This window comes from Scyliorhinus canicula, chromosome 16 (genome assembly GCF_902713615.1).
Source record: "Scyliorhinus canicula chromosome 16, sScyCan1.1, whole genome shotgun sequence".
Taxonomy (NCBI): Eukaryota; Metazoa; Chordata; class Chondrichthyes; order Carcharhiniformes; family Scyliorhinidae; genus Scyliorhinus; species Scyliorhinus canicula.
The window spans coordinates 40703928-40731319 of record NC_052161.1 but is presented as its reverse complement, the minus strand read 5'-3'; the positions used below and the strand labels follow the sequence as shown (position 1 = coordinate 40731319).

General features: G+C 48.6%; 1 protein-coding gene across 1 annotated transcript in view; it reads right to left on the bottom strand.

Moving 5' to 3' along the window:
• The window catches only part of dock1 (dedicator of cytokinesis 1), a 763650-nt gene that overhangs the window by 179966 nt on the left and 556292 nt on the right, over positions 1-27392 (bottom strand). Inside the window, 1 exon segment of the mRNA XM_038821673.1 lies at positions 7730-7788. Within this exon segment, the coding sequence (XP_038677601.1) occupies positions 7730-7788 (59 nt within the window).

The window sequence follows — 27392 nt, the reverse complement described above, 5'->3', positions numbered from 1 at the left end:
CCTGGTCGATTCCACAGCGGGCCTCCAGGACTGGCAGCACCAGGTGTTGGTGCTGCAACGGGGCTTGCCTCCGCGTGCACCACTTTCCCTTAGAGAAGCCCGGGGGCCAACTGGCTCCCCGAAGGAGGAGGAGGTCCCGGTGCCTGTCCCTGTAGCCACAGCAAGGGAGGGACCGGCACACTCGCACTCCCCTGTCCTGTCCCTGGTGCATCTGGTAGGCAACGGGCAGAGGAGGGTGACAACACGCCATCCAGCACGCCCGCCGAGCGAAGCACGCGCTGACGGGGAGCCACGTCGAACGGCAGGATTCTCAGCAGTCTGCCTCCACTTCTGATGTACCGTTTGTGGAAACACTTAGACGTTGGGCCCGTAAGCCCACAGATGTGGTGTTGTGTGAGGGTGGTGCGGGACGTGGGTGAGTGGGGTGCTGGATGGTGCCAGTGCGCACGGTCAATGGTGCGAGTGCCCTGAACAACGATGCCCTCCCCCTAGTGAGCAAACCGTGTGGCGATCAATGCATCGCGTGCCCGCTGTCCCAATCGGTGCCGTTGTGCAGCCTCCCGGCCATATCCTGCACCCCGGTGGTGTCTGTGCCCCGCCGCCCTCCCATCCTCCCCCCTCCTCCTCCCCCTCATCTTCCCCCCTGATGGAACCATCAATTCACCAGACACGTGTTTTCCGATATGAATCTAGGCTTTAATCAACTTACTTCAGAGCCAGCCTGTTACCCGTCGATGAACTCTCGGTGAACTGCAGGCTGACTCTGGACAAGGGTATTTATACAGCAGCAACAAAGAGGATGAGTCGTGGGCGGAGCCCTGTACAAGCTACTGAGCATTCCCAGAGCTACTCCCCCTAGTGGTCGGGTAACGCTACTGTGCTTACAAATATACAGTGTGAATTACCATGTTATATTCACCACACCCCCCTCCTCCTCCTCCTTCTGATCAGTGCCGTTGGCCTGTTTGGCCTCACCTGCGTCCTCCTCCGCCATCATTTCGCCCCTCCGTTGGGCGAAGTTGTGCAGCACGCAGCAGGCGGTGACAATCCGTCCAACCCTGTCGGGGTCGTATTGCAGAGCGCCGCCTGAGCGGCCCAGGCACCTGAAACCTCATTTTGATGAGGCCGAAGCACCTCTCAACGACACCCCGGGTTGCTGCATGGGCCTCATAGTACCGGCGCTCCGCGTTCGTCTGTGGCCTCTGTATGGGCATCATCAGCCACGGCCGCAGGGATATCCCTGTCGCCCAGCAACCAGCCCCTCATCCGGGATGGGTGACCCTCGAAAATAGCAGCGATTTACGACTATGCAAATATAAAGGTGTCATGCACGCTTCTCGGATACTGGGCCCATACGTGCATAATCCTCATAACCTGGTCACACACCACCTGTACGTTGATTGAGTATGCCCCCTTCCTGTTCATGAAGACATCCCTGTCCCGCGTTGGTGCACGCAGGTTGAAATGTCCACCATCCACAACGCCCTATACCATCGGTATGCCGGTCACCGCGACGAATTGCGAAGCCCTGGCAGCCTGGTGAGCGTGGTCCTCTGGGAAGTTGATGAACCGTCCTGCGACTGCATAGAGGCCATCGGTTACTGCCCGGATGCACCGGTGCACCGAGGCCTGACTGATCCCGCATAGGTCCCTGCTCGGCGTCTGGAAGAAGCCGGTCGCAAAGAAATTCAGGGCAACCGCAACCTTCACCCTCACTGGGAGGGCATGTCCTCCCCCAGTTCCACGTGGCTCCAGATGCGCCAGCAGGTGGCATATATGTGCGACTGTCTCAGCGGCTCATTTGGAGTCTCCTCCTGCATGCCGCCTCCGTCATGTCCTCGAACAAGATGCGGACCCGGTACACTCAGTTTACGCATGACACACCTCCGCCGCCTTGGCACGACCACCTGCTCATGCTCATCCCCAGGTAACCCTTCAGGATCGGTGCTGTTGCCCACTCCCCCCTTCTCCCTCCCTCCCTTCCCTCCCCACTCCCCCCTCCCTCCCATCCCCACTCCCCCCCACATCACCGGCCGCGGACGCTACTTCCTGGTTGCCGGGATGGGCCCGCCTATTCACCTCCCTCTGCTGCTTTCATGCTGGCTGACAAAGTTATTTCGCAGGGGTGAACAGCGACTTCGTGACTGGGGTCACGCTGCCGGAACTTCAGCCCATCCGGGACGGACAATAGCGGGGAGCTGTGTGAATCACCTTGATTGCCCTCTCGCCGGATTCTCTGGCGTGCGTGGCGCCGACCCTGATGAAGCCATTCCCGCCGGTTGGGAGAACGGCGGGACGGCGTTGGACCGGCGTTGCGCGGAAAAATGGTGTGACCATCGATTCTTCCGGATGGCGCGGCATGGGAGAATTGCCCCCTATGTATCTTCCTCCAAGAGGAAGGGCTGAGATTCTTGTCACAGTGGAGAACCTCTCCACCATTGCAAATTTGGCAGATGAATCCGAAATCCCAAGTCCCATTCCTGAACATGGCACTTTTTATTCTTGCAATGGGTGGGATTGGAGTCGGCTGAGGTTCGTGCAAACACAATCTCATTAAATGATGGCACAGACTCGAGGGCTGAATGGCCTACTCCTGTTCCTATGTGCGGGTATTAACAATAGTTACTTGATTACTTGGCTCATGGAATGTACGGGGACATATCATCCTGTTGTTGGTATTACTGTGACGAGGGGAAATGGGTGGAATCTCACTGATGGCAGGCCCTAGTGGTGCCTCTGGGGTGGTTGCAGGTAGTTTGCTTTGTTCAGTGAATAAGAGTGATGTGTGTATGCTTGTCCTGTTGGCCCCTATTCTAGTGCGTCGTTGATCTTAGTTTAGCTTGATTGCGTAGGTCAGGGCAGTAGTAACTAGGTTTATCCTGGTCAACTAGAAGGTACATTGGGCATGAGAGTAGGTGTCCCTTCCTGGAGATGTCCCCTTTGAAGGATTCTGGACCACTCCCCTTTTTGAGATTTGGTACCGCTGGATGTAGTATTCTGCTGGCTACGAGGCCTGAATGAGAGTCTGAGTGCTTTGGCTCTACGTTTTTAGAGTCTTTATTTGGTTGCAGATTCGGATGGATAGAGGAGTAAGTCGCCGTCCTCCAAATGGTCTTTCATAGAGACCTCCAGACTGTTTTCTTGAGGCTTGGGGTTCCCCTACAGGGCTGATTTGAGGAGGGGGCAGCAAAAGTGTACTTTGCTGGACCATGTCTGACATCCATTGGCTAATCCTGGTGTTCCTCTCTCTCTGGGGTTTCCTTTTTTTTATCTGGTAGATGAGGTGCAATACAGGCTCTGATTAACTTATCCTGTTGAGAGGAGGAGAATTGTATTTTTCCCCGAGACATCCTGTTAATGGGTGTCTTGACGATTCTTCATCTCCTTGTCGCTGGGCTTTCCTTGGTGGAAAGTGGTTTAAGTTTTCCAGTGACAGCAAGGTCTGAATGGTGCCTCTGATTTGGCTGGTGAGGAGTGAGGTTTGTTTGCGAATCTTGGCATGATGTAAGAATCCTTGGCTTCCTAGCTCCTGTACACGGGAGTGTGCACTGTCAAGCCACATACTGTACCGTTGGAGGTACCCTGATGTTCCCCTTTTTATGGGGTATGCTATCATTGCTTGGATGCTGCTTTAGGTCCCAATTAGTTGTATTTTATGCCATAAGGGATCCTGTATATTATGTAGCTCTGTCTTTGTTGTCCTGTGGAGGAGGGTGTGTACTGTGGTCATATACTCTTGGCTTTATTCTATTATTCTGAGATCTCCCACTTTTTCTGGTATTCTTTCATTATCCGTATGAAAGAAGACAGCGACTACAATGATTGATAATCTGAACCGTTTGTATGGGTATTTGCTGGTCTTTTCTATATGCATATGCAAATTAATGATCACGCTGTACCGTACTAGATTTGGGGGATTTGGGGTTGCGTCTTGTGGTTAAATGGAAAATGGAAAACTTTATATATAAATATTCATTCAAAAATAAGGGGTTGCTGGGTTAGCCCTGCAGCCTCATGGTGCTGAGGTCCCAGGTTCGATCCCAGCAATGGGTCACCGTCCGTGTGGAGTTTGCACATTCTCCCCGTGTCTGCGTGGGTTTCGCCCCCACAACCCAAAGATGTGCAGGGTAGGTGGATTGGCCATGCTAAATTGCCCTTTAATTGGAAAAAATGAATTGGGTACTCTAAATTTATAAAAAAAAATAAAGGGGTTGCTCACTTAAGACATGGATGAGAACGTTTTCTCTCTCAGAGGATCGTGAGTCTCTGGAACTCTCTTCTTGAAAAGGTAGTGGAGCAGAGTCTTTGAATATTTTAAAGGCAGAACGAGATAAATTCTTGATTAACAAGAGAGTGAAAGATTTCAGGGCTTGGCAGGAACGTGCCGTTGAAGTTACAATCAGATCAATCATGATCTTATGCAATGGCAGAGCAGACTTGAAATGCCGAGTGGCCTACACTTGCTCCTAATTCGGATGTTCATATGACACCCAGCACAAAATGTGCAAGGAGTGCTATGGGGCTAAGCTGGTTACCTGTAAAATTGTTCTGCTGTACAGATGTGACTCTAGTAAGTTGTATCAACAGATTCATTCCAGGATATCGATAGATATTGGGTAAAGGACAAATATATTTAGTGGCCCAGGCACTTACGTAAAACTATGGTTTATTGCAACATATCTTTCTTTTTTTTTAATAAACATTTTATTGAGGTATTTTTGGTATAGTGAAAACAACAAAAGAAACAATTACATCTACTTCTTACACCTACCAGGCAGACTCCTTAACATGGGTAAGGTTGAAGCTTACTATCCAATGCTTGTTTCATGTGGTCACTGAAGAGAAGCAACACTATTCAGCCATTGAGACCATAGTAATCATCTGCATTTTATTTACTTATATTTTGGTCCCGTAATGGACCTATCACATATCAAACATGGCCAGTGCCATGAGGAATTATACCATGATATATGCAAACTCTAAATAGATATATGGGCCGGGATTCTCCCCTACCCGGCAGGGCGGGGGGTCCCGGCGTAGCGGAGTGGCGCCAACCACTCCGGCGCCGGGCCTCCCCAAAGGTGCGGAATTCTCCGCACCTTTAAGGGCTAGGCCCGCGCCGGAGTGGTTTCTGCCACGCCGACTGGCGCCAAAACGGTCTTTCCGCCCGGTTTCAGGGCTGGCCGAAAGGCCTTCGCTGGTCCGCGCATGCGCAGTCGGGGGGTCTCTTCCGCCTCCGCCATGGTGGAGGCCGTGGCGGCGGCGGAAGAAAAAGAGTGCCCCCACGGCACTGGCCCGTCCGCCGATCGGTGGGCCCTGATCGCGGGCCAGGCCACCGTGGGGGCCCCCCCCCCCGCAAGCCAGGCCACCGTAGGGGCACCCCCCCAGGACCCCGGGGGCCCGCCCACGCCGCTAATCCCGCCGGCACCAGAGGTGCTCCAATTCCCGTCGACGAGAGAGGCCTGTCAGCGGCGGGACTTCGGCCCATCGCGGGCCGGAGAATCGCCGCGGGGTGCACGCCGATCGGCGGGGCGTGATTCACGGTCCCGCCGATTCCTGGGTGGCGGAGAATTCCGGCCATGGCGGGGGCGGGATTTACACCAGCCCCAGGCGATTCCCCGACCCTGCGGTGGGGTCGGAGAATTCCGCCCATGTTGTCTGTGACTGATGAACTTTGGCACTAGATCTTGCATTTGGGTATCACAGTTTAGTAGCTAAGTAATAAGGCTTGGGTTGGGGTTTCAAGAGTTAAAGCAATATCAAGATATGAAAGTGAATTTTGAGTGATCTATTATGTCATTCAGACATCAAAAATTCTTGAATTTATTATGTTGCACTGATTTTGTTTTCCCTACTGTTGCTCACGGTGAGTCCAAGGTTACGCTGTTAAAATAAGGGAGAGGAGGACTGCTGGTGTATGGAAGTAGAGGGAGAGGGGCAAACCGGCAATTTGGAAATAAATGTTTAATGTTTTTGTCCAGAACAGTGAAGCACTTTTTAATTGAATCTTAGAAAATAAATAATTAGCTTTGTCTTGTACACATTGCAGGTGCATAAAGTTTTTTTTTTTGAATGATTTGGTCAGTTTATTTTTCTACTTTTTTAAAAATCGGTATATTTTGCTAATGGCTAGTGTCCATTTGCTGCTGTTTTGCAATATGAAGTTTGAGTCAAAGGCAGTGTGACTCTGGAGCATCAAACCGCCTCTGGGATTGTTTGCAGTAAATTTGATGCTGCATTGTATTATAATAATCATATGGAATGCAGTATATTTTTCTGCTGGCACCATGGAACTATCAGGGAGGGGAAATTTCCATCAGATCTAGCTTTGATGCATCTTTGAATTTGTCTATATGTATGTTTCTGGAACATACCTCTTCATTTACCTGAGGAAGGAGCAGTGCTCCAAAAGCTAGTGTTTGAAACAAACCTAGTGGACTTTAACCTTGTGTTGTAAGATTTCAGAGTACAGTTAAGAGTCAACCACATTTGAGTTACATAAAGGCTAGGAGAGATCAGGGGCGGAATTCTCTGACCCACGCAGGGTCGGAGAATTGCCCGGGGCCGGCGTAAATCCCGCCCCCGCCGTGGCCGGAATTCTCCGCCATCCGGGAATCGGCGGGGGCAGGAATCACCCGCGCCGGTCGGCGGGCCCCCCGCGGCGATTCTCCGGCCCGCGATGGGCCAAAGTCCCGCCGCTGTCAGGCCTCTCCCGCCGACATGGTTTAAACCACCTCTGGTGCCGGCGGCGCGAGCCGGCCCCGGGGTACTGGGTGGAGCGCAGGGCGATCTGACCCGGTTGGGGGAGGGGGGGGGGGGAGGTTCTCCCACGGTGGCCTGGCCCGCAATTAGGACCCACCGATCGGCGGGCGGGCCTGTGCCGTGAGGGCACTATTTTCCTTCCGCCGCCGTCACGGCCTCCACCATGGCGGAGGCGGAAGAGACCCCCTCCACCGCGCATGTGCCGGGGTGACGTCAGCAGCCGCTGATGCTCCAGTGCATCCGCGGACTCACGCCGGCCGGCAACGGCCTTTCGGCCAGCCGTGGCGCCAGTCGGCAGGGCGCCAAAGGCCGTTCGCGCCGGTCAGCGGAACGGGAGCCACTCCGGCACGGGCCTAGCCCATAAAGGTGCGGAGATTTTGGGGAGGCCCGACACCGGAGTGGTTCTCGCCACTCCGGTTGACGAGATCCCCCGCCCCGCCGGGTAGGGGAGAATCCCGGCCAAGGAAGGTAGGTTTGTTTCCTTAAAAGGCCTTAATTTACCAGATCAGTTTTTCTGACAACATGCTTGTTTTGTAGCCACATTACTGATATTAGCTTTTTATGCCAGGCTTATTTTTAAATAACAGTTTAAATGCCTCAACTGCAATGGTGTAATTTGAACTTGCGTCTCTTGATTATTTATTAAGCATTTTCATGATATTTTGGCCAACATTTATCCCTCAACAACAAAACTGATTAACAGGTAATTTATCTCACTACTATTTTCCTTGCTGTACACTAATTAGCTACTGTGTTTGCCTCTAAAATGACTAATTTTCAAAATGGGAAGCACTATATTAATATGAACCTTTCTATTTTCGGCTTCTTTTGTCCACTCCAAATTAATATCCATCTTAAACAATTACTTAATTAACTGTTATCCTGACAAAGACGATGAGCTAAGGCAGAAAATTTATGAATTAATTGCATCAAAAAACATTAATATTTATTCAAAGGTACAACTTACCAAGGTTATACCACATGTCCCTGATTTCAAATCCGATTTGTCTCCTCATATCACCATATCTGAGAAAAAATAAGATAATTGATAAAAATTTACTTTGATGTTTGTAATATCTTTTTTGAATACATAACTAATTGTTTCCAAGGAATGAAATGTCAACTAAAACACACATAGGAAGATCCCATAAGAGAGAACATTGTTGACATTGAGCAGATCAGATAGCATCTGTTTTTAAATAAAAAGCAGTTCAAAGGGATGGCAAAAGTAAAAAACACAAAATATGCTTCCAACCTTCCATTTCCTTTGTTTGTTTTCATATGCTGCTCATCTGCAATATATCCTGAAAAATGGATGAAGGGGCCCTGACTGAAACGTTAGCTTGTCTCAGGTGCTGAATGACCTGCTGAGTGTTTCCAGAAGCTTCTTTTTGGCTGCAGCTTGGGCACCTTCTACAGGATGATGTCTTTTTTTCCCCCAATTAAAGGGCAATTTAACATACCCATGATGTGGAGATGCCGGCGTTGGACTGGGGTGAGCACAGTAAGAAGTCTTACAATGGATTCACCTGAGGAAGGAGCAGTGCTGCGAAAGCTAGTGTTTGAAACAAACATGTTGGACTTTAACCTGGTGTTGTAAGACTTCTTACTGTTAACATACCCAATCCACCTACCCTGCACATCTTTCCACATGGGCAGTGACCCGGGGCTGGGATCGAACCCGGGTCCCCGGCATTGTGTGGCAGCAGTGCTAACTACTGTGCTACAGTACCGCCCTGAGGATGTCTTATTTTGCTTTTTTAAATAATTATCATTTAAATAAATTTATCTGCCAATCAAAAGCAGCTAGAATTTGGGGAACAGTTTAGGGGGAGAGTACAGTGGACTAGACACTCTCCTCTAACACTTGATTTCAAACCTGGCAACAACTGATGTGATGAAAAATCTTCTTGGTCCACATATAATAAGGATTCCAAGTGAAACCCATTTATGTAGCCTCCATGCAGTTCCCATTGGCCATCATAGGTGTGAGAAATAAATTCAATATCGCACTGATCCACGAGCAGACAATTCTTAAGGTGTAGGCTGCAGGGGTAGAACAAACGAGTTTCACTTTGCAACCATTATGCATGGCGTGGTAATGCCCGATTCCCATAATGTGTATGTTAAGTGGAAAATGCTCCATTTCCTAGTTCTAATACCTACCACCGTGATAAGCACAAAATAAAGCAGAAGAAAAATAGCTAGGAATTAATTTTTGAAAGGTAAGCTTTTATTTGATTGATACGATTAAAAATAGCAAGCCTTTGTGTATGAATTTTGAATCCTTCGGAGTTTTGTTTGATATTATGTTCTGAATTTTAACAAACCAACAGTTAATATCAGTCTGCTTTTTTAAACTCAGTATGATTTGACTCTTTATTCTCCATACTCAAATAATTTCTGATAATTTAAATACACTTTCATAAGGTATTTACATCTTCAGAGAGTAGCATACAGTGATAAAAATATAAAACGTGGTTTAATGACTAAAACATTTCCAGAGGTTTCTAAGTGATGTTCAAATACTGATTTAGCTTTCATCTCAGCCCCAATTAACAGAGGTGATTTTCACAGTTCCATACTTAAATAATATAAAAGTCATAAAAATATTTTGATTGCATTATTAGTATGCATTAAAATGTGTTTAATAAAGCAATCTCCAGGAAGTTCAAAGTCTTAATGACAAAACCACTGTTGCCAATTATTTGATTTATCATTCGTAATTCTTTCAAATTCCAGGTTTGCTTCTCATTTGTCCTAGGATAGCACAGCCTTTTGCCTTTCTGTATGTTATCGTCTTCTTCGGCGATCACTCGTGTTTGATTGTTCACCGAATAAATTTTGTGTTACGGGTCACAGGTTCTCTAGGTCCTTGCGAGGCTGATGAGCTCGATCGTGGAAGCGTATCTTCGAATGCACACTTGGCAGGTGTTTCTGGGAGGTGGGATCGGTCCTTGAATGCTAGATCACTGGGATTCCTTTCTCGCGCTCCTTTTTCCAGACCTCCTCTTGCCGTTGGGTGTCCTTGAAGAACTTTGACCCTTCAATCAAGAGATTCCTCCAAGTAAGTCCCTTCTGAGCAAGGATCAAAAATGATGGATTTTATGTTGCATTTCTTGAGGTAAGCCTTAAGGGTGTCTTTGTAGTGCTTCCTTACTCCTCCTCTAGTTCAGCAGCCTTCCTTGAGCTGGTTAAGAGGATTTACTTTGGCAGTCACGACTCTGACATACGAAGCTGGTCCAGAAGAGTTGGTTTTGAATGATCATGCCTTGATATGGGTGTTCTTGGCTCCTTCAAGGAGGCTGATGTTAGTAAGCCAGACATCATTGAGGGCGGCAGGGCAGCACTGTTGCTTCACAGCTCCAGGGTCCCAGGTTTGATTCCCATTCCCACTGTCTGTGCGGAGTCTGCACATTCTCTCATCTGCATGTTTTTTTTCCGGTTTCCTCCCACAGCCCAAAGATGTGCAGGTTGATGTGTTGGGTAAGCTGGGTCTGTGAGGACTGTGTTTACTGCAGCAGTGAGAGAGACAGGCTTCCAACACTTGAAGAAATGCAACTCGATTTTATTGAACTCTTAACTATCATACATACTTTAACTGTGGTTGAGTTGACTGGAGACCTGAGGCTAACCTGACCACACTATCTTACTAGCACATGGTGTAAGTTCTAGTTGTTTCTCATGGGCTCTGACTGTCTCAGAGGCTGGATCCCAAGAGAGCGGGAAAACTCGTGCCCTCTGGCTTTATAGTGGTCGTATCCTGTCTGGTGATTGGCTGCTGTGTTCTGTGTGTTCATTGGTCATCCTGTGTGTCAATCGCTGCCCGTCTGTGCACCAGCATATACCTGTATGCTCGACTCTAATCTGGACCTCGAATTTTCCTGTCTTATTTCTGTTGCCGACATCTTGTTGTGGAGGGAACGGAGGATGTTGATGAATTCCCTGGACAGGGTCTTCCATAGCACTTCCTGATTACTGAGTGAAAAGCCTTGGTCAGATCGATGAATGCTTCTGGCATTCCTCTTGAAGTTGTCAAGCAGTGGAAATCATGTCCGCTGTTCCACAATTTGGTCAGAAGCCACAGTGGCTTTCCGGAAGGATTTCTTCAGAGACTGGGAGAAGACGCCTAGTGAGGATTTGGGTGATGGAGAGCAAGGAGATTCCTCGGTAGTTCCCACAATTCACTTTGTCTCCTTTCTTGAAGATGGTGGTGATGACAGAATCTCTGAGGGTCGCAACAATTTCTTCTATGTCCCAGATTTTCAGGAACAGCTGATGGAGATGACAGCTGATCTCTTCTTCTCCAAATTTCTTCTGGATTCCCTCACGACGCCGAGGAACTGGGTTCGATCTTCAGGGTAGGTGAATTGGCCAGGCTAAATTGCCCCTTAATGGTAGAAAATAAGGAATTGGGTGCTCTAAATTGAAAAAAAAAATGTTTTCCTTGGAATCCCGTCCATTCCAATCTTCATGTGTTTAATGGTGGCTTCGACTTCATTTACACTTGGCGGGAGTCCCAGATCATCTTTGATGAGGAGTTGGGTACTTCCTCAAACACATCCTCATCTATAATTGTGTCACAGTTTAAGATTCTGTAGTGTTCTCTCCATCGTAAGCTGATGTTTTCTTGGTTTCTCAAAAGGGTTCCGACCTTACGTTGCATTGGTTTGAGGCCTCAGGTGTTTGGAAGCACTGAGAAGCCCGAGGTGTTACACTTGTCAGAGAGGAGTTGCAGCTTCTTAGCTTTCTTAGTCTAGAATTGGTTCTTGACTTACCTAGTTCTTTGTTATACCTCCACCATTGTTGATTTATGAGCACTCCTCTTTATCTTGTTGGTTGCATCGTTTTGCCAATCACTGAGAGCTTTCCCCTTCTTGTTGGTGAGGTCTGGGATGATGTGGGCATTCTTGTCGAACCAGCCTTGGTGTTTCCTGGTCTTGTAGCCGATGGGTTTCTTCAAAGCTTGAGATGATGGCTGTGTTTAGCTCTTTCCAGTTTTCCTTCACTCCATTAGAATGGAGATTTTGAAGAAGACATTGTTGGAGGTTCACGAGCATGCCTGGCTCCTGAAGTCGCTCAATGTTGGGTCGTTTTTAGGAGCTGGTTCTTCATCTCCCATTGCTTCTGCTGGAGTTTAATGAACATAGAGGAGTTGATGAGCTGGTGGTCTGTCCAGCTACCATCTGCACTGGTCATTGCTTTGGGGGCCTCACGGTAGCATGGTGGTTAGCATCAATGCTTCACAGCTCCAGGGTCCCAGGTTCGATTCCCGGCTGGGTCACTGTCTGTGTGGAGTCTGCACGTCCTCCCCGTGTGTGCGTGGGTTTCCTCCGGGTGCTCCGGTTTCCTCCCACAGTCCAAAGATGTGCGGGTTAGGTGGATTGGCCATGCTAAATTGCCCATAGTGTAAGGTTAATGGGGGGATTGTTGGGTTACGGGTATAAGGGTTACGTGGGTTTAAGTGGGGTGATCATTGTTCGGCACAACATCGAGGGCCGAAGGGCCTGTTCTGTGCTGTACTGTTCTATTCTATGATGAGTGCATCCTTTTGGCCTCGAGATTGGATGAAATCGAAGTCGATCATGTGCCAATGCTTTGATCGTGGATGTCTCCAGGAAGTTCTGAACTTGTCTTTTTGGCAGAACATTGTGCTGGTGATGACAAGCTGGTGTGCCATGCAATTGGTGAACAGGAGAACCCTGTTGGAGTTGCAATTCCCAATTTCTTCCTTTCCGATGACTAGTTTTCAGAATTGGGAGTCATTTCCAACCCGGGCATTGAAGAAGCAAAGGAGGATGACCTTATCTTCCTTCTGAATGTTGGAGAGTATGGTTTTGGAAAGGAGTAGAAGCCTTCTTTGGACTCAGTGTTGGTCTCAAGGGTGTGACTTAGGCATTCACGACCATTCTCTGCTTGACAAGTTGCAGACAGAGGGTCATGAAGCGCTCGTGGGGTGGCACGTTAGCACAGTGGTTAGCACTGTTGCTTCACAGCGCCCAAGGTGCCACATTCGATTACTGGGTGGATCACGTCTGTGCGGAGTCTGCACGTTCTCCCTGTGTCTGCGTGGGTTTCTTCCGGGTGCTCCGGATTCTTCCCACAAGACCTGAAAGACATGCTGTTAGGTAATTTGGACATTCTGAATTCTCTCTCAGTGTACCCAAACAGGTACCAGCTTGTGGTGACTACTGCTTTTTCACTGTAACTTCATTGCAGTGCTGAGGTAAGCCTACTTGTGCCAATAAAGACTAATATTATTGATGCCGACAGGGAGCTCTGAGAGTTGATTGACGAGTTTGTTCTTGATGGTGAATCCAATCCCATGTGTCCTGGGCTGATTTTCGGCTCTTCCTCTCCAGAAGAAGGTGTAATCACTGCCATCTTCCCTCAGCTACCCTTCACCTGTCCTTTGGGTCTCCTTCAGGGTAGGACATTGATGTTGAAGTGCCTGAATTCAAGAAGGGCAGTTCTCGGTTTCAGTTGATCCAAAACAGTCCTCAATGGCAGATCTGGCGGAAGATACTTATATTGTATCAACAGCTGTGATGGTGGATGAAGGCTGCAGCGGTTGGGAGATTCCCCAGTCACCGAGGTTCTGTCTGTAAGTCTCTCTTGTCTTGCCCTTTGGAGTACTTGAAGGTGTTGAAGGTTTCTGCTGTACTTTCACCCGCAATGGTGAGCAGAAGCTTTATTTTCTCTGCATCCGCCACGCCATCTAGGTCGGAGGCTACCATGTAAATCTCAAATCTCTGTTTGAATGCACGCCAGTTGGCACTGAGATTGCGGTAGTACCTGAGCTGCTGAGGAACCGGAATCTCGCACATCTTGCCTGGGTGCTGTTGCTGGTAGCCACGGATCTTAAGTTGAACTATATAGATTCAACAGGCTACTACTGGTACCATGTTGTGTTATGATTCTTCATGTAGCACAAGCTGCTTCCTTGATGTATGCTCTGACAAAGGAAGGTTCAGACTTGGAGATAGGTTTAACACATTTATTGAACAGTTAACAATTCTCCTACTTGAGTTTGACCCTCCTGCTAATCTTGCTATAGTAACTCAGTCTAACTAACCAGTTTGCTCTAAGCCATGTGGTGGGTATGATGCTTCTGATCTGCCCCTGTCCTTCTCTCTGAATGTCGCCTTGTGGAAAGAGAAAGAGCATGTATGCCCTGTCCTTTTATATGGGTTGCCCCCTTGTGGTAGTGTCACCGCTGGGTGTCTTGACTGCCCACTGGTCATGTCCTATTCTATGTGTTCATTAGCTGTATGTCTGCATGCCATGATGTCTCTGGTGCTCCCTCTAGTGTTTACTTAGTCTTGTGTATTTGCATTAACCCCTTGTGTATTTACAGTGATGCATGTTACCACAGTTCCCGCACCTCAAAGATGTGCAGGTTAGGTGGATTGGCCATGCTAAAATTGCCCCTTAATTGGAAAAAAATAATTGGGTATTCTAAATTTAAGAAAAAAATATAATGAATGGCAGAGTGGGCTCGAATGGCCTTCTCATGCTCCTAATGTTTTTATACCACTGCAGTCAGGCAAGCGTCTATTCCAGTCCATATTTGGTAAATGATGTATAGGAGAAAGCTGTGAAAACAAATCAAGATTAGACTGAATGAAGGTGACACACGGTTCAATATTCCCTCAAGTCTTGAGGAATAGCCGTTCATTGGAAATGAGGTACACATCATGAAGAAAGATCACTCATGGCTATCAAACTGCATTATGTGTAATTCATACCTACAAAAGTAAAGATTTTAAGCCTCTTGGAATTGGACATACTGACAATCAAACATCAATTGCTAGCATAAATTGCTACAGTAATTGAAATATGAAAACACAAGGTCATGTAATAGATTCAAGATACAGGGCGTCATTTAACGGAAACGTTTTGAACTGTGGTAGTGAATGGGGACTGCCGCGAGCTTCCCAATAGCCGGCGAGGTGACGTTGTCACTAGAATCAAACGTTAATTGGTCCACTTAGCAAGGCTCCCACGGACTTCACACTGCAAATGATTGTCCCGCCAGCAGATTTGCCGGGATCGCGCCCGCCAGCTCCCTGCTAACTATGGGGAGCAGCGCTTAACTAATCCCGCAGAGCAAGCCCCACACAACTCGTAGCCATATCACCAAGGAGACCAGCCCCACGATTCGGGGATGCCAACCTGGCCAGAATGTTGGATCCAGACAGAATGCCCTGTTCCCCCGAGGGGCTTAGAGGGCTAGCCACAGGGCAGCCAATGTCGCCTGGGAGGAAGTGGCAGCGGCCATCAGCTCGGGGAGTGGTACCGTGAGGACCGGCAATCAGTGCCTCAAGATGGTCAACGGCCTCCACTTCGCCACGCGGGTATGTTGACACTGACCCTGCCCGCCGCCGCCACCCCCCCCCCCCCCCCCCCCCCCCAACCTTTGACCATGCACCTGGCATCGCCCCGGCCCAGCATTATACCAATATACCACCATGTTCAGGGGTCTGGGGCAGGGGCTTGGAGGTCAGCCTGCAGTGCAGAATAATGTGCCAGAGGCTTCACAAGTCTTCGGGTGAAATGTGTTTTATTGATGTACAGTTGTGACCCCCAACTGCCCCTAGTCCCCGGAGGTGCTGCTCCCACCAGCATCCAAGTGCAGGTGATGGGTGTCAGCTCGCACTTAGCAGACAGCCAGGAGTCAAACCATGGCATTAATAGAGGAGCACCAGCGTCCAGCTGCCTCCAACAGTGACCTGCTGACAGTACCGCCACAGCCCATAACCCTGGGGTGATGTAAAACAAACCCTGGGAAGGCAGAACAGGGTGGTTAGGAAGGGGGGGGGGGGGGGATATTAGACTGGGGTGACGTGGGCTGGGTGGGTGATAGGGTAACAGGTGTGCTGGGGTGGTGGGAGGGAAGAGGGTGAGATGAAGAACAAAGCCATGTCCTCTGAGAAGCGGGCGAGGATGAAGGCCTCCCTGGCCCTCCTGGCATGCCGAACCTTCGCCTCAACTCCATCCAGTCCTGCGGGTCCTCCTGGGGCTCGTGCACCAGCCCGCCCTGGTCCGGCGGCACCTCGTCGTCCTCCTCCTCAGAGATTCCTTCCATGCCAGCATGTCACCCCATTGGAGGGCACAGCAGACTACCACAAAGTGGGAGACGCTCTGAGGGGTGTACTGCAGTATACCATATTTTAAGCTGTCCGGTGCACCTTGCAATGACAGCCTGGTTGGCCAAATGGGCCTCGATATCATGGATCCCTGCATCAGTCACTAGCCTCCATACTGGTGCCAGGTGCCACACATCCTCTTATCCCCCAGGAACAAATAGGCCATCCTGGGGTGGTCCTCGAAGAAGCTGGGGATCTCCGACTACCCCAGGATGGAGCGGTCATGCACCCTGGGAAGTGTGCACACACGTGGATGATCTTAATGTGGTGGTTGCACACAAGTTGGACGTTCAGGGAGTGGAACCCCTTCTTGTTGATGCAGGGCACCCCCTGACATCCCGGTGTCACAAGGTGACATGCATGCTATCTATTACTTCCTGGACCTGGGGCATGGCGGAGAACCCTGCTGCCCGGGCATCTTGTTAGGCTTAGGACAGGTCGAAGTTTATATAGGGACCTGACCGGGGAAACAGGACATCCGTGACATCGCGGATGCACTTGTGGGTTGTAGCTAGTGAAATGCCACACAATTCCACCCTCTCAAGCCCTGAAAAGTCTAACGATGACCAGAAACATTTTCGATTGTCGTAAAAAAACGTGCTTTAGGGAAAGAAATCGGCCATCCTTACCTTGTCCGGCTTACATGTGACTCTGTGAAGCTGTGCAGCTGTGAATGGTGATGAACAATTAAACAACTCACTGGAGGAGAAGGCTCCACAAGTATCCCCATTCTCAATGATGGAAGAGCCCATCAACTGTGCAAAACACAAGGCTGAAGCATTTGCAACAATCTTCAGCCTGAAGTACCGAGTGGATGATCCATCTCGGTCTCCTCCTCCCTTTCAGTTTACTCTCCACCACAGCAAAGTCATTAACAGTGCTATCAAACGGCACTTATTCAGCATTAACCTGCTTACGTACGCTCAGTTAGCTTTCCGCCAGGATCACTCAGCTCCTGACTACGTTCCGCTTGCCTGGATGAGTGCAGCTCCAACAACACTCAAGTAGCTCGACACCATCCAGGACAAAGTAGCCCAATTGATTGTTAACCCTTCCACAAACATTCACTCCCTCCACCCACCGGAGAACAGTGGCAGTCGTATGTACCATCTACAAGATGCACCGTAGGAACTTGCCAAGGTTCCTTAGGCAGCATCTTCCAAACCATTACCATCTAGAAGGACCAAGAGTAGCAGATACCTGGGAACCCAACTACTGAGGTTCATCTCTAAGTTAATCATCGTTCCGTGTGTGAACGTAGCCGGGGGGGCTAATCACATTCATATGTTTTAGTCCTGTCCCAAGCTAGAGGACTACTGGAAGGAGGTTTTTAGGATAATTTCTAAAGTGGTGCACGTGAAACTGGACCCGGGCCCCCGGGAGGCCATATTCGGGGTGTCGGACCAGCCAGGGTTGGAAACGGGTGCGGAGGCAGATGCTGTAGCCTTCGCCTCGTTGATCGCCCAAAAGCGCATCCTGATGGGTTGGAGAGCAGCCTCTCCACCCTGTGCCCTGGCGTGGCGGGGGGGACCTGTTGGAATTCTTGACTCTTGAGAAGGTTAAGTTTGAACTGAGGGGAAGAACAGAGGGGTTCTACAATTCATGTGCATTATTCATTATGCTCTTTCAGGAACTGGATAACATCGAACATTATTTGGGGGGGTGGGTGGGAGGGCTAGGGAGGGGTGGGGGGCGATGGGTGTTAATGGGGGCTTTGGGGGATTCCCGATTCCTTTTTGTCAGTTGTTTATGTGAACATGTGGGTGAATGTTTTGGGTTTGGTGGAAGGATGGGATCGTTGTTATTGATATGGGGATTGGCATATTTGTTACTGATTATTGTTTATTGTTGGTGGGTGTAAATTGGGGAGAAAATGTGAAAAAGGAGAATAAAAAATATTTTAAAAAAAAGTTACTCATCATTCCGACTGTCACTGGGTGAAAATCCTGGAACTCCCTCCATAACAGCACTAACAATGTACCTACGCCTCAGGGAATTCAGTGTTTCAAGAAGGCCGCTCACCACCACCTTCTGAAGGGCAACTTGGGATCGGCAATAAACGCTGGCCTAACAAGCGAAGTGCACATTCATAAATGAATTTTTCAAAAATGTCTCAGACAAGTGTTATTGCCTAGCTTTCCAAGCAAACTGAGATTTGGACACTTTATATGAATCCTGGGGCGTTAGCATCACAGATTCAGTAGCCAAAAATCAAACATACAAGAGTGAACCTTCAGCATTGGGGAAATCCTCGAGACCAAAGGGTGAGTGTGTAGGGTCGGTACCTCAGCACGGTCTCCAGTGTGTTCCTGCCAAGGATCTGGGGGTTCCTGCTCTGGCCAGGGGTGAGTGTGCATAGTGGGGTGCGGGCTAGGTGGGTGGCACTCTGAAAGAAGATAGGACATGCAAGGGTGTGGGGAGGCTCAGGGACATGAGGGTCCCAGGATGGAAGCCCTGATTCATTGTCAGTCTCCCTCTGTCTCCATTTCCATACAGAAACCACTATGGATGGTGTCGTCGACCCCCGTAGCGATGCCGGTGGCAGCCCAGGCAGACAAATGCCGGAGAAGGCAGCAGCAGCGTAGACGCAGTCTGGAGAAGGCAACCTATGTGCAGAGGACCACCGCATATCCTGCAGACCTGGATGCCCATCAGGCTCGGGAGAGACCCAGAGGGGGGTGTCAGTAACAACCCAAGGTGAACAGCTGTCGTTGGTCCTACGATGAGATGACAAATTGCATGTGCCGCAAAGAGGCTCCGTTTCAAGAAGGAGATGGTGCGGCACTTGTGTCATGCTCTCATGGATTTGGCACCCTGTGGAGGAGGAAGATGCCCATTCCCAGTGGCTGTGAAGGTCACCGCAGCCCTGAACTTTTATACAATATTTTCACTGCAGGGCTCGAGCAGGGAATTGTACAGAATTTCCTATGTTCCAGCCCACAAGTGCATCCATGAGGTCACGGATGCACTGTATGCCCGGGCAGCTGACGATATTAACTTTGAGCAGGACCAACCGATCAACATGCGATTCTCTGCCATCGCCGGGATGTACCAGGTCCAGCGGGTAATAGATGGCATGCATGTTGCCTCGCACACACCGAGGCATCAGGGAACCTTCATTAGCTGGAAGCGGTTCCACTCCCTGAATGTTCAACTTGTGTGTGACCACCACCACCAGATCATGCGCGTTTGTGCACGCTTCCCAGGGACTGTGCGTGACAGCTACATCATTGGACTCTCAGAGATCCCAGCATCTTTGAAGACCACCCCAGAATGATGGGTTAGCTCTTTGGGGTAAGGGGTACCCACTGTGGTCCTGGTTGATGACAACAGTGCAGAGGCTAGAAGCTGAGGCAGAGACCCGATACAACGAGGTCCTACAACAAGGTCCTTTTTGCACCCATGCTGTCATTGAGCAGTGCATCAGCCGCTGAAAATGCAGTTTTAATGCCTGGACCGCTGTGGTGGTGCACTGCAGTACACCAGAGGGTCACCTGCTTTGTGGTGGCCTGCTGTGCCCTCAACAACCTGGCACAGCAGCGGGGCAACATGCTGGAGGAGAGACTTGCGGCCTTGTCTGAGGAGGAGCTGGACCAGGAGGAGCTGGAGGGCAAGCCCAGGGAGGACCTATGGGAACAGCTGGAGGCTGGAGGACAGCTGCGGCAAGGGCCCTGCATGCCCGGAGGGCCAGAGAGACCGTCAACCTCGCCCGCTTATCATAAGATGAGGCTTTGTCCATTGGCTCACCCTCTTCCTCCCCACCCAAACTATCACCAATTTCCCTCCTCCCCCTATTGACCATCTAGCCCCCATTCTGGTCCCTCCCATCCATTTTCCTCTTTCCTCCGTGTCTCCCCCATTCCCCGACCATCATTGGTGTACTGGGGCGCCAGCCTGATTGGGTGTGTGGAGGGTGCGGGGTGCCAGCTACTGATCTGTTTGGGGAGGGGGGCCGAGGTCAGGGGGTGTGTAGGTGGAACTGATGCAGGGGGCTGGTGTTAACTTACCCTTGTGGCCCGGTGGAGGTCATTGGTCTTCTTCTGACATTGTACTGTGGTCTTCATGTCACGCTGCCCGAACTGACAGCCGTTGCCTCTGCTTCCCAGGCGGCATTGACAGACCTGCTGCTGGTCCTCTGGCTCCCTTGGGGCACAGGATGCTCTGTCTCGCTTTCACAGCGCCAAGAAGCCTGACCAGGTCTGCATCCCTGAAGTGTGGAGCAGGTCTGCTTGGCGCCATGCAGTGAGTTCGGAGGGAGGATCTAAAAGCAGCTGGTGGGACAGCCAGTATAGGTATGAAGCTCGTGGGGGTTGGATCGCTTTTAGTACGAACTGTCGCAGTTTCGGCTGTCGGAAAACACCCAGGAATCCGCGCCCGTTATAACACTTCGAACTTTGACCCTGCGGGGATCCGGAGAATTCCGCCCCTGATCTCCACTTTCAGCAGATGGTAGGAACCTGTCGGATTTTTCCCTTGTAATCCTAGAGAGCCTTTAGGGTTATGAAATTCAACTTCTGCAATTTGAATTTAGTGTACAAAATCACTTCCTTGTTTCACTAAAAACAAGTGAAAAAAACATGAAATTGTGAGAAATAACTTCAGCTCCATTTCACACATGGGGTAGCTGGATTAAAGATGTGCAGTTATCATATTAACTCACACTATATAATATATTTTGACATTCAACTAACTGGTTCTCTTCTTTTACTTAATAGGAAAATAGGTTTTGTAATACACTTTAGTCAAAAGACACAAAGTTCATTAGATTTATATAGAAATTGATTTGACTGGACAGGAAACTATGCAAGTTGATTTAATAGATTTCATATCTGTTGACCTAAATTTTTTTGGAATATATGTTGACAGCTGTCTTTTTAGGCTATTTTTGTTCTGCGATGAACCATTGTACTCTTCATTCATGCTGGCACACAGATGACGTCTCATTAAGGATGGAAGAAATCTTGTTTTTCTTGTCTGACAACTTCTAATAGATTAAAAATGGATTTTGAAATCCACAGGGCATTAACCCTTTTTAGCTACTATCCTCAAAGTCCATGGAAGTATTGTGCCACCAAGGCTAACTAGATGTATTTGGTAACTATCTGATACCTCATTACAAAAAACAATAACTTTATCCCTCAAATGACCATAATTTGATCCTCAAAATCTGTCTTCCAGACCTGTTGGCAACACGTGCTGTGGAGATTGAAATTCTCAGTTTTCTGCTGCTTTTATTTGGAAATAAAGTCCATGTAAGAAAATTGTTTTCAATAAGAGCTAATCCTTTTCCAGAAGTTCTAATATAGTGACATTCATGTGCAATTTCCACCTTGCTGATTTGTCAGTGTGCTAATAATGACTTGGGTACGAGATTGTCCTTTCTGGTAAGTGAAATAGATAAAAATGAGAAGTATTTGTTGCTATTTTGCAAAACTTCCAAAATAATTTTAAAATAATTTTGCTGTGATGGATAAAAGATTGTTTAAAACATCTGACACAAAGCACATACTTGAGCTTTCCTGTGCCCTAGTAGTTAAAGGCACAACAGGCGCTATTGTGGTATAAAGACCTATGCACCAGAAGGTGGTCTCTGGTTCATTCAATGCTGTCTGGGACAACAAAGTGAATTTGAGAAAGGGAAAAGCGAATTACATTGAAAAGTGGATGGAGGAAAGGATTTTGAGAATAAAACTGAATTAAGTAAAACTGCAGCAAGAGGCACAATGTGTGGGTCGGGGTGGGGTGCGGGGGTGGGGGGCGGAGGGGGAGGAGGTTGGGACTTCAGTGGAAAGTTACATAGAACATAGAACATAGAACGATACAGCGCAGTACAGGCCCTTCGGCCCACGATGTTGCACCGACATGGGAAGTCAAAAACTAAAGGCCATCTAACCTACACTATGCCATTATCATCCATATGCTTATCCAATAAACTTTTAAATGCCCCCAATGTTGGCGAGTTCACTACTGTTGCAGGTAGGGCATTCCACGGCCTCACCACTCTTTGCATAAAAAACCCACCTCTGACGTCTGTCCTATATCTATTACCCCTCAATTTAAGGCTATGTCCTCTCGTGCTAGCCACCTCCATCCGCGGGAGAAGGCTCTCACTGTCCACCCTATCTAACCCTCTGATCATTTTGTATGCCTCTATTAAGTCACCTCTTAACCTTCTTCTCTCTAACGAAAACAACCTCAAGTCCATCAGCCTTTCCTCATAAGATTTTCCCTCCATACCAGGCAACAGCCTGGTAAATCTCCTCTGCACCCGTTCCAAAGCTTCCACGTCCTTCCTATAATGAGGCGACCAGAACTGTACGCAATACTCCAAATGCGGCCGTACCAGAGTTTTGTACAGCTGCAACATGACCTCATGGCTCCGGAACTCAATCCCTCTACCAATAAAGGCCAACACACCATAAGCCTTCTTCACAACCCTATCAACCTGGGTGGCAACTTTCAGGGATCTATGTACATGGACACCGAGATCCCTCTGCTCATCCACACTGCTAAGAATTTTACCATTAGCCAAATATTCCGCATTCCTGTTATTCTTTCCAAAGTGAATCACCTCACACTTCTCTACATTAAACTCCATTTGCCACCTCTCAGCCCAGCTCTGCAGCTTATCTATGTCCCTCTGTAACCTGCAACATCCTTCCACACTGTCTACAACTCCACTGACTTTAGTGTCGTCTGCAAATTTACTCACCCAACCTTCTGTGCCCTCCTCTAGGTCATTTATAAAAATGACAAACAGCAACGGCCCCAGAACAGATCCTTGTGGTACGCCACTCGTAACTGAACTCCATTCTGAACATTTGCCATCAACTACCACTCTCTGTCTTCTTTCAACTAGCCAATTTCTGATCCACATCTCTAAATCACCCTCAATCCCCAGCCTCCGTATTTTCTGCAATAGACGACCGTGGGGAACCTTATCAAACACTTAACTGAAATCCATATACACCACATCAACTGCTCTACCCTCGTCTACCTGTTCAGTCACCTTCTCAAAGAACTCGATAAGGTTTGTGAGGCATGACCTACCCTTCACAAAACCATGCTGACTATCCCTAATCATATTATTCCTATCTAGATGATTATAAATCGTATCTCTTATAATCCTCTCCAAGACTTTACCCACAACAGACGTGAGGCTCACCGGCCTATAGTTACCGGGGTTATCTCTACTCCCCTTCTTGAACAAAGGGACCACATTTGCTATCCTCCAGTCCTCTGGCACTATTCCTGTAGCCAATGATGACCTAAAAATCAAAGCCAAAGGCTCAGCAATCTCTTCCCTGGCTTCCCAGAGAATCCTAGGATAAATCCCATCAGGCCCGGGGACTTATCTATTTTCACCTTGTCCAGAATTGCCAACACTTCTTCCCTACGCACCTCAATGCCATCTATTCTAATAGCCTGGGTCTCAGCATTCTCCTCCACAACATTATCTTTTTCCTGAGTGAATACTGACGAAAAGTATTCATCTAGTATCTCGCTTATCTCCTCAGCCTCCACACACAACTTCCCACCACTGTCCTTGACTGGCCCTACTCTTACCCTAGTCATTCTTTTATTCCTGACATACCTATAGAAAGCTTTTGGGTTTTCCTTGATCCTACCTGCCAAAGACTTCTCATGTCCCCTCCTTGCTCGTCTTAGCTCTCTCTTTAGATCGTTCCTCGCTTCCTTGTAACTATCAAGCGCCCCAACTGAAACTTCACGCCTCATCTTCACATAGGCCTCCTTCTTCCTCTTAACAAGAGATTCCACTTCTTTGGTAAACCACGGTTCCCTCGCTCGACCCCTTCCTCCCTGCCTGACTGGTACGTACATATCAAGAACATGCAATAGCTGTTCCTTGAACAAGCTCCACATATCCAGTGTGCCCAACCCTTGCAGCCTACTTCTCCAACCTACACATCCTAAGTCATGTCTAATGGTATCATAATTGCCCTTCCCCCAGCTATAACTCTTGCCCTGCGGGGTATACTTATCCCATTCCATCACTAACGTAAAGGTCACCGAATTGTGGTCACTGTTTCCAAAGTGCTCACCTACCTCCAGATCTAACAACTGGCCTGGTTCATTACCCAAAACCAAATCCAATGTGGCCTCGCCTCTTGTTGGCCTGTCAACATATTGTGTCAGGAAACCCTCCTGCACACATTGTACAAAGAACAACCCATCTAATGTACTCGAACTATATCTTTTCCAGTCAATATTTGGAAAGTTAAAGTCTCCCATAATAACTACCCTGTTACTTTCGCTCTTTTCCAGAATCATCTTCGCCATCCTTTCCTCTACATCCCTAGAACTATTAGGTGGCCTATAGAAAACTCCCAACAGGGTGACCTCTCCTTTCCTGTTTCTAACCTCAGCCCATACTACCTCGGAAGAAGAGTCCCCATCTAGCATCCTTTCCGCCACCGTAATACTGTCCTTGACTAGCAGCGCCACACCTCCCCCTCCTTTGCCCCCTTCTCTGAGCTTACTAAAACATCTAAACTCCGGAACCTGCAACAACCATTCCTGTCCATGCTCTATCCATGTCTCTGAAATGGCCACAACATCGAAGTCCCAGGTACCAACCCATGCTGCCAGTTCCCCTACCTTATTTCGTATACTCCTGGCATTGAAGTAGACACACTTCAAACCACCTACCTGAACACTGGCACCCTCCTGCGAAGTCAAATCTGTGCTCCTGACCTCTATACTCTCAATCGCCCCTACCCCAAAACTACAATCCAGGTTCCCATGCCCCTGCTGAATTAGTTTAAACCCCCCCAAAGAGCACTAACAAATCTCCCCCCCAGGATATTGGTGCCCCTCAGGTTCAGATGTAGACCATCCTGTCTGTAGAGGTCCCACCTTCCCCAGAAAGAGCCCAGTTATCCAGAAATCTGAATCCCTCCCGCCTGCACCATCCCTGTTGCCACATGTTTAATTGCTCTCTCTCCCTATTCCTCATCTCACTATCGCGTGGCACGGGCAACAACCCAGAGATAACAACTCTGTTTGTTCTCGCTCTGAGCTTCCATCCTAGCTCCCTAAAGGCCTGCCTGACATCCTTGTCCCCTTTCCTACCTATGTCGTTAGTGCCAATGTGGACTACGACTTGGGGCTGCTCCCCCTCACCCTTAAGGACCCGGAAAACACGATCCGAGACATCACGTACCCTTGCACTTGGGAGGCAACATACCAAACATGAGTCTCTCTCGCTCCCACAAAAACTCCTATCTGTGCCCCTGACTATTGAGTCCCCAATTACTAATGTCCTACTCCTTTCCCCCCTTCCCTTCTGAGCAACAGGGACAGACTCCGTGCCAGAGGCCCGTACCCTATGGCTTACCCCTGGTAAGTCCCCCCCCCCACAAGTATCCAAAACGGTATACTTGTTACTCAGGGGAATGACCGCAGGGGGTCCCTGCACTGACTGCTTCTTCCCAGTCCCTCTTACAGTTACCCATCTATCTCCAGTCTTTGGTGTAACTACTTCCCTGAAGCTCCTATCTATGACCCCCTCTGCCTCCCGAATGATCCGAAGTTCATCCAGCTCAAACTCCAGGTCCCTAACACGGTTTTTGAGGAGCTGGAGTTGGCTGCACTTCCCACAGTTATTTGGAGACAGCTGCTGCTGTACTTAAGACAGATGACACAAGCATATGGTATTCTATTATTCTGTCACTATTATATCAGTTTTATAATTCAGGTTGTTGTATTTGCAAATTTTGATCGAATTATTGCAATTATGGGACATTGTCGTGTGAGCAAGTGTGTTTATTACTTCTTCATTCGCACGATGTGGGTATTGGCAAGGCCATTATTTATTACCCATTCTCAATTTAAGAAGGTGGTGCTGAGCGAGCATCTTCCTGAACTGCTGCTGTACCTGTGGTATAGGTACACACTTAGTACTGTTCGGTAAGGAATTCTAAAATTTTGATCCAGCAACGAACAGCAACATAACTGCAAGTGAGGATGATGTATGACTTGGAGGGGACCTTCCAGGTGGTGGTGTTCCCCTACACTTGCTGCCCGTGGTTATTTCATTTTAAGACGTTGTTAAATTTAGCAGATGACTCATCTGTGGCTTGCCTTGCAAAGATATTGTCTACAATTGGCCAAATGGTACAGGATCCAGGGAGATGGGAGGGATGATGGAAAGTATAGCACGTTCAGTGAGTTGGTCACACCGCAGATTAGGATTGGTGAGGGAGACAGGGAATGGGTGACCAAAAGGCAGAGAAAGAGCAGGAAGGCAGTGGAGGTGTCCCCTGCGGTCATCTCCCTTCAAAACAGGTATACCGTTTTGGATACTGTGTGGGGGAGATGACTCACCAGGTGAAGGCAATAGTAGCCAGGCTCATGGCACTGTGGCTGGCTCTGCTGCACAGAAGGGCGGGAAAAAGACTGGCAGGGCTATAGTCATAGGGGATTCAAATGTAAGGGGAGTAGACAGGCTTTTGTGTGGTCGAAAACGAGACTCCCGAATGGTATGTTGCCTCCCGGGTGCACGGGTCAGGGATGTCTCCGATCGGCTGCAGGACATACTGAAGGGGGAGGGTGAACAGCAAGTTGTTATGGTGCATGTAGGCACCAACGATATAGGTAAAAAACGGGATGAGGTCCTACAATCAGAATTTAGGGAGTTAGGAGATAAGTTAAAAAGTAGGACCTCAAAGGTAGTAATCTCAGGATTGCTACCAGTGCCACGGGGCAGTCAGAGTAAAAATTCAACAATAGTCAGAATGAATACGTGGCTTGAGAGATGGTGCAGGAGGGAGGGGTTTGGATTTTTGGGACATTGGAACCGGTTCTGGGGGCAGTGGGACCATTACAAACCGGATGGTCGACACCTGGGCAGGACTGGAACCAATGTCCTAGGGGGTGCTTTTGCTAACACTGTTGGGGAGGTTTTAAACGAATGTGGCAGGGGAATGGGAACCAGATTAGGAAGTTAGAGGTCAGTAAAGAGGCAGCAACAAAAGCCAGTAAGGTACTAGATAATAAACTTAATGTGACTAAGGGGAAGAGTAGACAGGGAAGAGATGATGAACGCAAAGGGTCAGGTGGTCTGAGGTGCATTTGTTTTAATGAGAGAAGTGTAGCAGGTAAGGCAGGTGAATTTAGGGCTTGGATTAGTACCTGGAAATATGAAAAAAATGAAATGAAAATTGCTTATTGTCACGAGTAGACTTCATTGAAGTTACTGTGAAAAGCCCCTAGTCGCCACATTCCGGCGCCTGTCCGGGAGGCTGGTACGGGAATGATGTTATTGGTATTACTGAGACTTGGTTGAGGGAAGGGCAGGACTGGCAACTGAATATCCCAGGGTATAGATGCTTCAGGAGGGATAGAGAGGGAGGTAGAAGGGGTGGAGGAGTTGCGTTACTAGTCAGAGATGATATCACAGCTGTGATTAAGGAGGACACTATGGAGGATTCGAGCACTGAGGCAATATGGGTGGAGCTA